General features: G+C 50.7%; 6 protein-coding genes across 6 annotated transcripts; all 6 read left to right on the top strand.

Moving 5' to 3' along the window:
* Nucleotide 1: 1 nt before the first annotated feature.
* On the top strand, nt 2-4351 carry TbgDal_X19300 (hypothetical protein, conserved, (fragment); the record flags this gene model as incomplete). The annotated part of the gene is made up of 1 exon (XM_011780784.1): nt 2-4351. A coding segment is annotated over one exon (4350 nt), but the record flags the coding sequence as incomplete, so codon positions are not given.
* Nucleotides 4352-5447: 1096 nt separating this feature from the next.
* Nucleotides 5448-6395, top strand: TbgDal_X19310 (hypothetical protein, conserved; the record flags this gene model as incomplete). Its single annotated transcript, XM_011780785.1, has 1 exon — nt 5448-6395. The coding sequence occupies one exon, from the start codon at nt 5448-5450 to the stop codon at nt 6393-6395; it is 948 nt and encodes a 315-aa protein (XP_011779087.1).
* Nucleotides 6396-7828: 1433 nt separating this feature from the next.
* On the top strand, nt 7829-9223 carry TbgDal_X19320 (hypothetical protein, conserved; the record flags this gene model as incomplete). Its single annotated transcript, XM_011780786.1, has 1 exon — nt 7829-9223. One exon carries the CDS (start codon nt 7829-7831, stop codon nt 9221-9223), a length of 1395 nt encoding a protein of 464 aa, XP_011779088.1.
* Nucleotides 9224-9706: 483 nt separating this feature from the next.
* TbgDal_X19330 (hypothetical protein, conserved) lies at nt 9707-12049 on the top strand (the record flags this gene model as incomplete). The annotated part of the gene is made up of 1 exon (XM_011780787.1): nt 9707-12049. One exon carries the CDS (start codon nt 9707-9709, stop codon nt 12047-12049), a length of 2343 nt encoding a protein of 780 aa, XP_011779089.1.
* A 470-nt stretch (nt 12050-12519) lies between these two features.
* On the top strand, nt 12520-12957 carry TbgDal_X19340 (hypothetical protein, unlikely; the record flags this gene model as incomplete). The annotated part of the gene is made up of 1 exon (XM_011780788.1): nt 12520-12957. The coding sequence occupies one exon, from the start codon at nt 12520-12522 to the stop codon at nt 12955-12957; it is 438 nt and encodes a 145-aa protein (XP_011779090.1).
* Nucleotides 12958-13957: 1000 nt separating this feature from the next.
* Nucleotides 13958-14569, top strand: TbgDal_X19350 (actin-like protein 2, putative, (fragment); the record flags this gene model as incomplete). The annotated part of the gene is made up of 1 exon (XM_011780789.1): nt 13958-14569. A coding segment is annotated over one exon (612 nt), but the record flags the coding sequence as incomplete, so codon positions are not given.
* Nucleotides 14570-14571: the final 2 nt, after the last annotated feature.

Consider the following 14571-nt stretch of genomic DNA (forward strand, 5'->3'; position numbering starts at 1 on the left):
TGCCAAAATACAGCGTGACGAAACTCGTATGCATGCGGAAATGGAACGAAGCGAGGCTAGCGATGTTGCAACAATCAAGGCTGCAATGGAGGCCATGGCAGAGTCAGCACGTAGAGAGCAGGAGGAATTATTGCGTGATGAGAAGGAAGAGCGGTACACCATCCAAGAGGATGAGCGGCGGCTACGGCGCAACATAACACGACAGAGCGCGGAGCTCTCACTTGACGTCAGCATGCAGCATGTGCAACAACGTGGTAAGGAGGACGCACAAAGGGAATTGGATATGCTAAGGGTTGCACTGGAATCAACTGCTGTTGAAACCACTTCGCGCGCTCGTCTCAACCTCGTTGTAACGGAGGAACTGAGGGCACGTGATTCCCTGTGCAGTGACGAAGCAAGTGAACGAGCCATGCACGCAGCAGAAGAGCGACGTGAGCGTGTTGAGGTTGCTACATGGGATTCGGAACAACAGCTGCGGCTCTTTGAGCAACTTATGGATCTCGCTCGTGATGAACAACAGCACCGTGCCAAAATACAGCGTGACGAAACTCGTATGCATGCGGAAATGGAACGAAGCGAGGCTAGCGATGTTGCAACAATCAAGGCTGCAATGGAGGCCATGGCAGAGTCAGCACGTAGAGAGCAGGAGGAATTATTGCGTGATGAGAAGGAAGAGCGGTACACCATCCAAGAGGATGAGCGGCGGCTACGGCGCAACATAACACGACAGAGCGCGGAGCTCTCACTTGACGTCAGCATGCAGCATGTGCAACAACGTGGTAAGGAGGACGCACAAAGGGAATTGGATATGCTAAGGGTTGCACTGGAATCAACTGCTGTTGAAACCACTTCGCGCGCTCGTCTCAACCTCGTTGTAACGGAGGAACTGAGGGCACGTGATTCCCTGTGCAGTGACGAAGCAAGTGAACGAGCCATGCACGCAGCAGAAGAGCGACGTGAGCGTGTTGAGGTTGCTACATGGGATTCGGAACAACAGCTGCGGCTCTTTGAGCAACTTATGGATCTCGCTCGTGATGAACAACAGCACCGTGCCAAAATACAGCGTGACGAAACTCGTATGCATGCGGAAATGGAACGAAGCGAGGCTAGCGATGTTGCAACAATCAAGGCTGCAATGGAGGCCATGGCAGAGTCAGCACGTAGAGAGCAGGAGGAATTATTGCGTGATGAGAAGGAAGAGCGGTACACCATCCAAGAGGATGAGCGGCGGCTACGGCGCAACATAACACGACAGAGCGCGGAGCTCTCACTTGACGTCAGCATGCAGCATGTGCAACAACGTGGTAAGGAGGACGCACAAAGGGAATTGGATATGCTAAGGGTTGCACTGGAATCAACTGCTGTTGAAACCACTTCGCGCGCTCGCCTCAACCTCGTTGTAACGGAGGAACTGAGGGCACGTGATTCCCTGTGCAGTGACGAAGCAAGTGAACGAGCCATGCACGCAGCAGAAGAGCGACGTGAGCGTGTTGAGGTTGCTACATGGGATTCGGAACAACAGCTGCGGCTCTTTGAACAACTTATGGATCTCGCTCGTGATGAACAACAGCACCGTGCCAAAATACAGCGTGACGAAACTCGTATGCATGCGGAAATGGAACGAAGCGAGGCTAGCGATGTTGCAACAATCAAGGCTGCAATGGAGGCCATGGCAGAGTCAGCACGTAGAGAGCAGGAGGAATTATTGCGTGATGAGAAGGAAGAGCGGTACACCATCCAAGAGGATGAGCGGCGGCTACGGCGCAACATAACACGACAGAGCGCGGAGCTCTCACTTGACGTCAGCATGCAGCATGTGCAACAACGTGGTAAGGAGGACGCACAAAGGGAATTGGATATGCTAAGGGTTGCACTGGAATCAACTGCTGTTGAAACCACTTCGCGCGCTCGTCTCAACCTCGTTGTAACGGAGGAACTGAGGGCACGTGATTCCCTGTGCAGTGACGAAGCAAGTGAACGAGCCATGCACGCAGCAGAAGAGCGACGTGAGCGTGTTGAGGTTGCTACATGGGATTCGGAACAACAGCTGCGGCTCTTTGAGCAACTTATGGATCTCGCTCGTGATGAACAACAGCACCGTGCCAAAATACAGCGTGACGAAACTCGTATGCATGCGGAAATGGAACGAAGTGTGGCGGACGGAATGTTGGCATGCGGTGCGCAGAGTGAAGGAGCTGATTCTTTTGAAGTTGCTTCTTCGGGGTGTGATTGTGTTTTTCGTCCTTCTGGTGCTGATTGTGCTTCTTTCTCCCCGGATGTTTGTCGAGGGGGTGGTGTTTTGCCGCTTGATGTTGATTTTCCTGTTGGTTTGGCGTGTTCAGCGCATGGAAGCACGTCAGCTGAGGCTATTTCAGTTGACTATACCTCTTTTTTGCGTATTGTTGGCAGTGACGCTCTGGGTGAATCATCTCTGTGGAATACTGTTGACGATGATGGTGGCGTTGTTTTTGGTGATGTTTGCGCGGGTGGGGACGATGTTGGCATTGATGTAAATGGCGTTGAGAGTGCGCACATCAGCAGGGGATGTTCAACCGTACTTAACGCCGGTGGCGTTGGCGCAACTGCTGAAGTATATGCTTTAGATGAAAAGTGGCGTGATGGGACTACGGTAAGCGCTGAGCCCCCTCGCATTCCAGCAAGTAGGATTTGTCGTACTTGCTTCTCCACTGATACGAGTAGATGTGCGCGTTGTGGCACAATGGTGTGCTCTCATTGTATTCCTTCAGGTTCGTTTCGTCAGTGCTGTACGTTACATCACCTTACCATTATCAACAAGAGGTGCAGGGTAATGACTGAAACGAGGGTGCACGCTAGGTGGGAGTGCCGGAGGTTGTTTAGGCAGTTCCGGCTCGAGCAACGGATGAGAAGGCGGAGAGAAAATGTGGTAAACACTCGAGGGTTTGATGTAGTCGTTCTTACACCGGGGCAAAAGGGTGACAACTCTAACCTGCACGAGGTTAAGACGCCTCCTAGAGTCACTCGCCGATTCTTAAACCAAGAAAATGACAGCGAGGAAGATGCTGCATGGAAATCACATTATCTTGAGTCATGGCCATCTGATTCGAGGCAGATGCCACCTTGCGGACTCAAACAGGAGCGGTTTGATGAATTTAATGATGCCGAAAATAGTATGAACTTAAAGGCAGATAATGAGCCCAAGACCGAAAGAAAAAGAGCCACAGCATTCTTTGTACCATTAGGTAATAACGCCGAACCAAGGAGGCCCAAACCTCCGACACCTAGAAACTATGTTCCCGGAATTATCCATAATTGTACGAAAGCTCCGCAGAGCAAGCGAGCAGTTTCAAGAATGCGTTTCCGGCGCCTTCGGAGGCAAAACGCAACGGGTAATACTAAGGACACAACGTTGAATTCTGCTGCTGCAGGAAGAAATGTACAGGAACATCGCGCCGCAAGCAGTTCCAAGCCGCGGCCACAAGAAAGCTGGGCACGGCAAAGACCTGTGCAGCGTCAGGGTGCCTTTATTACGGCAGACCCCGTGAGAGGGATCACGAGAAGCGGCCCAGCGTCCAATTCCTGGCGCCGCCGGAATTTCCGCACGAAAAGCCGGTCACCAGCTGTGTATGGCGGCAAAGCAAGTGCTTGCAATTTCCACGGTGATCGATGCGGGGGCGCCATGGCACTGGGACGCACATATTACGACGGTAACCCCGTGAGGAGTAAGGGGTTGGCTTACGTTCTGGACGAAGAGCCACCACAGAGAGGATATGAGCCACCGCCACCAACCAGACTGCAGAGCAACCGGGTAGTCAAATCGGGGGTACACAGCGGCGAAGAACATACAAGGATGGGGTGTCAACACGAGTGGGAGCCTGACCAGCAATGTGTACCATTATTTGAGGAGTTTCATGAGTCTTCCTCGACCCCACCCTGGCGGCCTCCGTTCTCGCGTGACCCACCACCTCCGCGCCGCAACCACAGGAACACAAACATAGGAGGTCGAACACACCGTACGCTAGCCCCCTTTCCAGCACGCCAACGCCTTTGCCACCCGCGGCAACGCAGTGCCGCCGACCTCACACGCAACGCAAGTCCCGGGCAGGCGTGCAGCAGATTCCATTACAATCCACTGGACGACGTTGATCGTGCTGCCTTCGTTGGTGGACCGCGCGGAGCACAACGGCGACCGCCTACGAGTGTAGCGGAGCCATGTATTACCGTGCATCTCTTTCCGCCTTCTTCGTACGGAGGGGGAGCGGGAACTTCTGGACGGCATCCGTTGCGGGGTCCAACCGCAAGGAGACACTCAAGTGTGCCCACAGGCCCTCACCAGCTCGAGCGGCTTCACCTCCGTGGCGAACAGACCTAAACACCCCGTTCATTTGTCCCCCATGGAACGCGAACCGGCCTGACACGTTTATTGCAAAGCCGTATACCCGCACCACGTGCAGAAGGTAGCAATCCTGTGAAGAAAGGGGAGACCTTACTTCATATAAGTACGTTTTGTTCCCCTCTTTCGCTCACTCTGCGAATGGATGTAAATGGTCCCGCACTGGGCTGCACACTCAGATGTGTGTTTGCCAGCTGTTAAGTTACGCCAGCGCCGTTGAACTAACAGTACCAAAGACTGTGAGAGAGGTGTGAGCTATCAATACGCTCGCAGATGATACTTTAGCCTATGGATTACTCGAGATGGAGAAAGAATGTTCTGTTGATATTTTTTATCTTTGTGTATAGGTGGTAAGGTCAAAGATCAAGTAAGGCACGAGTGACGTTTGTGTGTCGGGAGAGTATTGAATAAAAAAGGGATTAGAGGTATGCGTGCCTCGTTTGCGTATATAGATAGAATGTGAGGGTGATCATATGTATTTGGAGTTTGAAAGGAAAAAATAAAAGAAGTGCATCTTGACGTAGGGAATTTCACTCTACCGTTAACTACATGGATATAGAAGGGGATAAAAAGAATATCATAGACGCGTAATTTGAAGGAAGTAACAATACTTTTGAATTTGACTAGACGTCGTCTTTTTTTTTTTTTATGTCACCATCGTTACTTGTTATTGTTTCTCACCCGTATCATTTCCCCCATTCGTATTCTTGTGTGCGTAACGTTACGATTTGGCAAAGACGCGAAATCAATGAACTTTGTCAGTGATTTTCTGTTGAAGTCTTTTTTGCCTTGTATTTATAGGGGCTCACGTGAAACTACTTTGCCTATTTCTTCCTTGTCTCTTACCATCTGTATCATGCACTACGCGTGGTGTGTTCGTTAGTTAAGATCAAATCATTAAAAGGGATATAGAGGAGCACAAGACAGAGGAAGCAAAGGACACATATATATATATATATATCTGTACATATATTTTCAGTCCAAGGTTACAAGGGACAGAAAGAACTTCATCATCAATAACAGTAAAACATATTACTCAAGGGGTGTTTCACTTCAACGGTTTACTGAAGTAAATATGAAATCAGAGGGGACGCCGATACCGACGAGAACGCCGAAGAGCGGGAAGAAGAAGAAGGAATTCACGCAGTTGGCACTCGCGAAGGACCATCGTTTCAACTGGATGGGTCATGATGGTACAGAGTCGGAGACGCTCAACCTTGATCTCCTCCGCATCACCAATGAGGGCTGTCTACGCTTCAGTGATCAGGCTCGCCGCGACTACGTCATAACGATGATTCGTGCCCGCCTTGGACAAATAAAGCTCGCCCTCGGTCTCTGCACGGAAGAGGACCTCGAGGATGATGAGGATGAGGACGACGACGAAGAGAACAGCGAAGCCCAGGTTCTGTGGAGACTCGCCGTCAGGAGAGTAGAATTGCAGCAGGAGGCAGAGGAAAGGGGAGACAGCGGGGAGCCCCTTTACTACGGGACGCCTACTGAGGAGGAAGTGGCAGAGGGCTACAGGGACTTCGTCAAGGGCACGCGTGTACTGCTGTCACATCTGAAGCAGACGTTTGTCTCGTACATCGACGGCCGTGAATTCAACACGGTTGCGCAGTTGGTGGAGCATAACAATGCTCTTCGCCCAACGTATGAGGAAACTGCCGCCGCTGTCCAGCACCCCAAGTTCGAGCTGCCGCCTGTGGAAGAGTTTGACGCAGAGCCCCTTCAGGCCTACGTTGAAAAGAGAAATGAGTGTCGCATGAAGATTGACGCGCTGCGCTGCTGCGGCGGTGGCGCGTACGCAATGCGGTACATGCGTGAGGAAGAGCTTGACGAAATTGGAACCCCACGTATCTACGTTGATATGGAGGACACGGAAGCCACTCTTGACGAAGAACTCCAGAACGCCCGCCAGAACCTTGCGAAGGAACGCTGGGAGTACAACTGCCGTGCGGCGAGGGTTTACCGCCGCTTGCAGAAATTCCTGGCCAGGCGGGCCGCCGCTGCTGAGCAATCGTAAGTTTATCACTTGACAAGTATGGTAACAGTGATGAAGCGGACCGCAAAGAAACCATTGGAAGGTGAAGAAGGAGCAGAGGCGGTAGCAAAAGGAGTGCGTAGGCATGTGAGTGGAATTTCGATGTGCTGGACTAGCTTGATTCGCTTTTTTGTTTTTTGTTTTTGTTTTTTTCCCTCCTCTTGTTTGTCCTCCTCTGGTCACCCAGCAGACCTCTCGAACGGTCCCCTGCTCATCACGCAAGAGGGTAAAAAGAAACGGGATGTGCAAATAAAAGCGTGAACAAGAAGGATGAAAGGGGGGAAGCAAATGAGAAGTGAAGGGGGAAAATGTATTTATAGTTTGACACTCACGTACACCCATACAAAGGTACGTGATGCCAAAGCATCAGCGTATAACGTGAATGTCTGCTACACTGTCTTTCCAAATGTCAAAAAAAAAAAAAAATACAGTAAACGACAGAGGAGCCAAAAAGATTAGGAAGGGGAGACATGCTTATATATATATATATATATATATATATATATGAGACACGAAAAATGTACGGAGTGCGCAGAGTATGTCTCAGAAGAAAAAAACAAGGAAGGCTGTGCAAACGAATAATGTACTACGGAGGGAAATATATGGGATTTGTTAATAAACCAAACCAAACGAACAAAAATAAGACAGAACAAAATGAAAAGTAGTGAAAAGGGGAAACTGATGAAATATCTCGCCCGAAATATTGCGTTGGCCACTAGGGGGAAGGGGAGTTACAATTAAAGAGAATGAAAGACGATAGGACAAATATTTGTATTCATTTGCAAGATGGGGAAAGAAGGAAGGGAACATTGGCTTTTCCCTCTTGTTTTTCTTTCTTTTAAAAACAAAGTGTGTGAAAGCTGCAGTTGGGGTTTTCGCGTGCGGTGAGAAAGAGGATCTACTTGAGCGCCATCAATTTAAAAAAAAACAACAAAGTTACATAAATATATTACTTTTTCAGCCCTTCTCCCTATTTTGTGCTGGTGTGTCACTAACTTGCCCAGATCTCTCAGCCTTCTCGCTGCCAAGGAAAGAACAAGAAAAGAGAGGAGGCGATAATCATTCTTCTTTTCCGCTTGTAATGTTGCCCCTTTTTGTGAAAGGATGGATTGAATTTTTGTAGTAAATCCTGGTGACGCACATATTTCCCCAGGCTCTGTATTTCTTTGGGATTTTTGTACCCTTAAACGGTGTTCGTTGAAGAGAAATGGCGGGGGGCGTGTCTCCTCTGGTTCCTTTTATGGCTTTGCTACTCACCACAGACGTATTAATTAGCTGCTATTCATTTTGTGCGACTCTTACGCAAATTCATTTGCTTCATTCGTTGTCTCCACCAGGGCGAGTACCACTTAACCGCCCCATCAAGTGAAGGACGCTCGCCAACCGGTAAGAACTGTAGTAAAAAAAAGGAATTCATGCTCCAATCGTCTAAAGAGCAAAAGAAACATAGAGGGACGTTGGCACGTGGTCGACCCTGTTTATACTGCCGTCAACAAAGCTGCCCCGGGACTCTCAACTGCGCGGGTCGTTTGCATCCCAAACAGCCACTTCGGCGAGGGCAGTCCCAGAAGGTGGGTGAAGCAGCACAGCAACGGCAGTGGGGAGGGTGGCTAGAGCGAACGAGACGAGTTATAGAAGAGAGCATGCAACCTCAGGCCTCTACTTTGGATCGGAAACTGAAACTGTTGCGCATGCGGCGCATAAAGCCTGGCAATGGCTCGTTCATCTGCACGGGAAATCGGACAGGTGAATCTCAGCCCCATGCCACGGACGGTGGTGAGCGCGTCGCCGGACACCGAGCGGAGAGCACGGGGACCTTAACCACGGGTCAGGGAGCATCAACGATGACCGGCATGGCCAGTTCACTCGCCCCCTCCTTGACACCAACTCAGGAATCCGCCCTGTTGTCAAAAATAGAAAGTCTAGAAAATATAGTAAAGGAGCTCGCGTTACAGAACACGACGCAGTACCAGGCGATATCGGAATTAAAATCATCATTGGAGCATTGCAACAGCCCCCCAAAGCAGGTGACCTCACTGTCACAACCGGGAGCAGAGCCTTCAGGGGGAATCACCTCTCTACTACCTACAAGAGAATGTGGAGTGCACGCGCCCCTTGCAATGGACGACATCTCGCGGTCGGGGACCTTCTCTACGAGTTATAGTGGGAAGAGGGAGATAATCTCGCAGGCTGCGAAGGGAATTGTATCAGTGCAGCCTTACGAGAGCTTGGGTCACGATGCCCCTCCGTCGCTCGACTTTTCCGATGCAGCTAACAAGGTCGGAAAGGGTGGCTACCCCGCCCAAGAAAGTTCACTTCAGAAAATTTTTGATTCCACCAGTGATAATTTGGCTGACGAAACAGTGCAGTTACGAAAGCAGCTGCGAGCGGCGGAACGGAAGGTTTTAGCATGGGAAAGGTGGTACGTGCGTCAAAAGCAGCAGGCTGATGAAAAAATGAAGCCGCTAACGCCGTCCAGGAGACCAACGAAGGAAGAGCCACCAACGTTTGGTCCCGATGCTCATCACGGGGAGGGACGCACTGTTTCGGAAGCGGAGCGGGGTCCAAAGCAACAGGAACAGCCGCGGGTGCTATTTCGGGCAATGCCTGTTGGAGGGCTTACGAGTCGGTTGAAGCGTGGTAATGAGACGCGTGACGGCGCTATGAACGTGAACGCGGGCGCGGGTAACACGCTGGCACTCGATGCTTACACATTGTTGGCCCGCGAGGCCGCCTGGAGGGAAGTAGCAGCCGACGAGAGGGCATCTTTTTTAGAAACTTTTGCCAATGCAGGTCACGACGCCGTGTAGTGGACAGAGCATAGATATAAATGATGTGCCATGAGCAACGCGCAGAAGCGGGCCTGACGCCGTCCCCAAACTCAAAAACTCTGATGATCCCCGTCTCGAAGCCATTTTGCGCCCCCCACATCACATAGATTCAGGGGGTTGGTTCTTTCATGTGTGTCTCTTCAACACTTAATCTACTATCCCACGTCCCCCTTTCTCGTGATGCCACCTACTCATTTCTGCATTCACCCTCACTTTCCCCTTGATCACCTTGTCGCACGCTATTTCTAATGCAGAGCCAGAGGCACACAATTTTAATGTATATTCTTCATCCCCTTTGTTTCGTACCGATGGACCGTGCGTCGTAGTTTTATTAGGGTAAGGCGATTACCACCCCTGCGTCACCCTAACGGCCCTAGCCGGATACGTAGCCGGCACGTGCAGCCACGCGAAAGCTGTAGCAGAAATTGACCGGGGGCTCACGCTTGGTGATACTCTCACGTGATGTCTCTGGGATGTGATCAACACACGCACAACAGATTTAATGGACCCACAGAACACAGTGCCAGCTCGCACGGTGTGCCATCTGAAGCCGGAGAAAAACGTTATGCCGCAGTGCATGATGCACAGCCGATTCAGGGTAGTGGTAAGCCGGCGGACAGTTCGGAATCACATGACAAGGCGCCCTACCCAGGCCCAAATCTGGGGCTGGTAACGGAGGCTATGACAATGGAGCGTGCGGTTCGCGTCCCACGGGCATTACGAGCGGCAACGAGGCGAACGATGCTTGACGTGCTCGGCCACCTACATCTCACTGGTTGCCGCGAAGCCCACAACCACAGAGCCAATGCAACTTCCTGGCAAGATTACGCCCCACAGCGGCAGCAGTGGGAACACCAAATAGCAAGAGACACACGTACAGAGCACCATGGGTCGGACGAAAAGGAAGGAACAATGCACCAGCCCCCAAAGGATTTGTCGAGAAGCCTGCTGCATCTTCTACCCCCACGGCGAAGTGAGGTATCTGGTGGGTGTTTTGGTTTCAGCACAAATTCACGAGACTACGGTGATGGTATCCCACCTTACGATTCCACAGCCGGTCCTGATGATGTCCGACCGAAATGGCGGCAGGGGATGGCAAATGCCGCGGAACGCGAGCAAAGCGATCGTAGGGTTGAAAGACAGCAGCCGAAACAGCGTTCATTGCTTTCTATACTCGAGGAAAGCGACTCAGAACCGAAGCACAACGCACGCCAAAAGTCTGGGCGCCAGTTCAATGAATTAGGCAATGTTGCACAAAAAAGGGGGAGGTGCTGTCCGTTGGATATGGATCTGGAAGATCCCCGTGATTCAGCCGGAAAGCCAGTAAAGCGTGCTACATCCTCATGGGGACGCTGGGAGGGCAATGATCTGATTGAGCCAGCACATTCCATTGCAGGCAGTGGGCCTCCCACAACGCGTCCAAACAGAGTAGAGGTATTATTGGATGACGGAACATTGGGTCGGGGGTCAGTTTTTACCAGAAGTAGCACAGGTTCAACTGCGTCAGGAAGGGGTGAAGGCAGACGTAGTTTAGCTGATATCCTCGCAACCGACGATGCGGATGATCGTTTTCGTGCCACGAATACGGCAGAGAGGCCAGAGGTGACTGCGGGGCGCGCAAAAGGTTCCGCTGCAATAAGGCGGTTGGCAGGTAACCCAACAGCGGAGCGAGTCATTGCCTACCTTACTCGCTCATTCAATGAATGGAAATTGAGTAGAAGTCTGTCTCATGCCCCTAAAAGGAATGATGAAACATACCCGATAACAGGGGCTACGTGTAGCTCGGCCATGCCACAGGGGTCTGGCACAGTTAGGGTCCATTTGGGCTTTTTGGTTTCAAAAGTTGAGTGTGCTTTTTCTCTCTACATGCTCCGCGGGAGAATTGTGTGGGCAGATGAAAAAGTCAAAAGGGAAATTGAAAGCGACAACTTTCGCTCGTGTTTTACAGGGTTAAGGAGTGATGAACAAGGAGACTTCCTTGAACAGCAACAGCGGGGGATAGCAACAAACATTGAATGGACCATCGTTTTAACGACCGATGCGTTCCGCCCGAATGTTGTGTCATCGGGTAAGAACATTTACCTCTCCCGACCGTTCTTCGTGTATCCTGCTGCACATGTTATTGTTTCTTCCCTTAACATCACCACAGACGCTGCACAGATGCCCAATGGGCAGCACACCAAACGTCACCGCTCTCGAAGTGGTGACGGGTTTGGGGAGTCGTGCAGTGACAAAAACAGGAATCACACCGATCACGCCAAAGGCGCGGCGACAACGGATACGATAACACCAGACCGCCGTCACACGGTCTCGCATGCCTTTTCCACTGATCCCTCTCCGTCTTGGGTCTACGACCCCCTGGTGCGCGAGGTCAAAAATAGGACTCCAACAGCCAGTTCGCACGGCATGATATGTGGGAGAGAACAGGGGAGAACCACCGTCATGCGATTGGGGCCACACATCGGACTCCACCCATGTGGAGAAGGGGCCGACAGTACCACAAAACCTTCACATTCAGCGGCAAGCGACGCCCTTCATACAGACGTGGAAAACGACCCGGTGGGTGCCGGATTTCCCCGCGGCCCCGGGGAGGAGTGGGAAGTTCCACTGGAGCTACTCTTGTCGCTGAGATGTCAGATCGCCGATAACATCCTCTCACCTTCCCCAAAGACCTCGCAGGGATGGGGTGGAGAAGCCATATTGGCTGAGGGTCATTCCTCTGATAGTCAGTTCTTGACTCCACCTCGCTCGCAGTTGAGACTGTCTTCGTCGCTTTCTTCTTTGCTAACGCCTGATGGTTGTTGATCAGGACGGCATCCATGTGTATGCGTGTAGCCGCTTTTCTAGTCCTTTGTATCAGTTATAGTGGAAGGGTGCGTATACCTTTTCAGTGTTTGGTTGCATTATTATTACTATTATTTTTAACAAACAGTGACGCTCTTTATGTGCTTACTGGTGTGCGGCAAGCTACGATGCTCCGGGTCATTGCCTGCTTTTATCCCCTCCTATGTGTATTCGTTTTCTCATATTCGTGACCCTCAGCGGTGAAGTTGCACGTGAGGCGATTCAACTGCGCAAACACAACGTGTCCCTTGTTGATCACAATTTATTTCACGACAGTGATGGTGAGTGACGTTTTTACTTCCCTGAATCCTGACAACCCTGGCCTAACTCACCGAGACCGTCGTTACCAAGGAGTAAGATAAACAGATAGGTACATCGCCAAAAAAAAAAACAAAACAAGAAGCTACACAGAGCAAAAGAAGAGAAAAGAAATGGCAAATGGCGTAACGGCAAACAGCATGCGGGTGAGTGTTAAGGCCCCAGATCTCGGAGCATTTCCACTTGACCACTATCGTGAGTGCAAGAGCGAAATTGAGGAATATTACACGTGCCTCAGGAGTAACGATTACGTCACTCCCATGTGTCGTGAGCAGGTGCGGGCGTATTTGCGGTGTCGTATGGACCGCGGTCTCATGAAACCTGCTGATATTGAGGGCTTTGGTATTCCAGAAACAGAGTTTGTTCCAATGCGCCAACACCGCGCAGACATACGACAGCAGTGGTTACGGCAGAAGATGAATCAAGTCACGGCGGTGTGGGAAAGTTATAGGCGAGACGACTTGAACGTCCCGGACGGTTATGAGCGCCCGAGGGGCAGCGACTCCGGTGGAAGACCGCAGCCGCTACCCGGCGAAACGAACAAAACATGATGAGTGCCCAAGTGTGGCGCGAACAAGGCAGCAGTGATGGAGGTCTGTTGTCCATCCCTTTCCTTCTTCTACAACTCCCTTCTGATTAGCGCACGCGTGTAAAAAGTAGGGAAGAATCATTACCACTTCGCAAGACGTGCAACGGCAGCACGACACATGTTTCTTTTTAGCGCGCGATATCGGTCTGTTTTTTTTTTTACTTTTACCGTTTTTTTTTTTTTAAATCCGTTGGACGCACGTTGAGTTCCCTGTTCTATATTCCAATTTTGCTCGGTTTTGCGCAGCATGACCGTGTTTCATCCCTATCCCGGGCCTAACTCTTTGGCCCAGTTTGTTGTTAAGGATACATTATAGTTAAATAATGGGAACCAAGGGTGTGACAAAAATAAACGAAGAGGAACGGTGTATGAGTGAGAAGCACAAGGTTTTCGCCTATTTTTTGTTAGGTGAAAACGGAGGAAGCTGAGCTTTACGACAAACGCGTTCCCCCTCTCCGTGTTTATCTTTGCTAAGACGTATAGTCTTTTTCCCAAGTGGCTGATGGCTGGTCACGGGGGTGGATCAGGGAGGGAAAAAAGGCCATTGCATAAAAAACATATTCGTACGTTACACCTCTTTTTTATTCACAGCTGAAACTTTACTCATGTCTCACCCCCTCTTTTTTTAAAAAAAAATTATAAGAAACTTTTTCTGGGCGTTTGGTTGGGTGGTAAACGGCCCTTTCCGGTGCAAAAGGGCAAAGCAACGGAAGACACGGTGTGACGTGGTCTAATGAGCGAAAAGCTCCCCGTTGTGCTAGACAATGGGAGTGGCTTTCTCAAGTGTGGTTTTGCGGGGTCAAACTTTCCTGAAGTCTTCTTTCGGACCGCCGTCGGCCGCCCCGTTCTCCGCCAGATTAAATGAGTGAAGGCAGGAGTAGCAAAAGAAAAGATACACAAGTGGATCCACTGACGAAAGACCTTGTATTGGGTGATGTAATGGTGCTCATCATCTTCTAGACATGACCTTTCCAATACACAATGGCGTCATCCAGAATATGGACGACATGCGTTATCTGTGGAAGCATGCTTTTCACAATTTGCTTTCTGTTGAACCAGAGGATCACAGCTTACTAATATCGGAGGCACCGCTCTTTAGTCACAAAGACCGCGTTAAGTTGTACGAGGTCATGTTCGAGGAATTCAAATTTCCATTCGTACAGTCCACACCCCAGGGAGTCCTCTCGCTGTTCTCCAACGGCCTGCAGACGGGAGTTGCAGTCGAGTGCGGCGAGTGCGTGTCGCATTGCACACCCATTTTTGAGGGTTATACAATCCCCAAGGCGAACAGACGGGTAGACTTAGGTGGGCGGAATATCACCGAGTTTCTTGTCAGGCTTATGCAGCGGCGCGGATATAGTTTTAACCAAAGCAGTGATTTTGAAACGGTGAGGTGTATTAAGGAGCGGTTCTGCTACGCTGCTGTGGACCCCAAACTGGAGCAGCGACTAGCGCTTGAGACAACGGTGCTAGAAAAGACATTCCTACTACCGGATGGTTCCAGTTGCAGCATCGGACAGGAGCGCTTCGAGGCGACGGAGGCGCTGTTTCAACCACGTTTAATAGACGTTGAGTG

The sequence above is a fragment of the Trypanosoma brucei genome, chromosome 10, assembly GCF_000210295.1.
Source record: "Trypanosoma brucei gambiense DAL972 chromosome 10, complete sequence".
Lineage (NCBI taxonomy): Eukaryota > Euglenozoa > Kinetoplastea > Trypanosomatida > Trypanosomatidae > Trypanosoma > Trypanosoma brucei.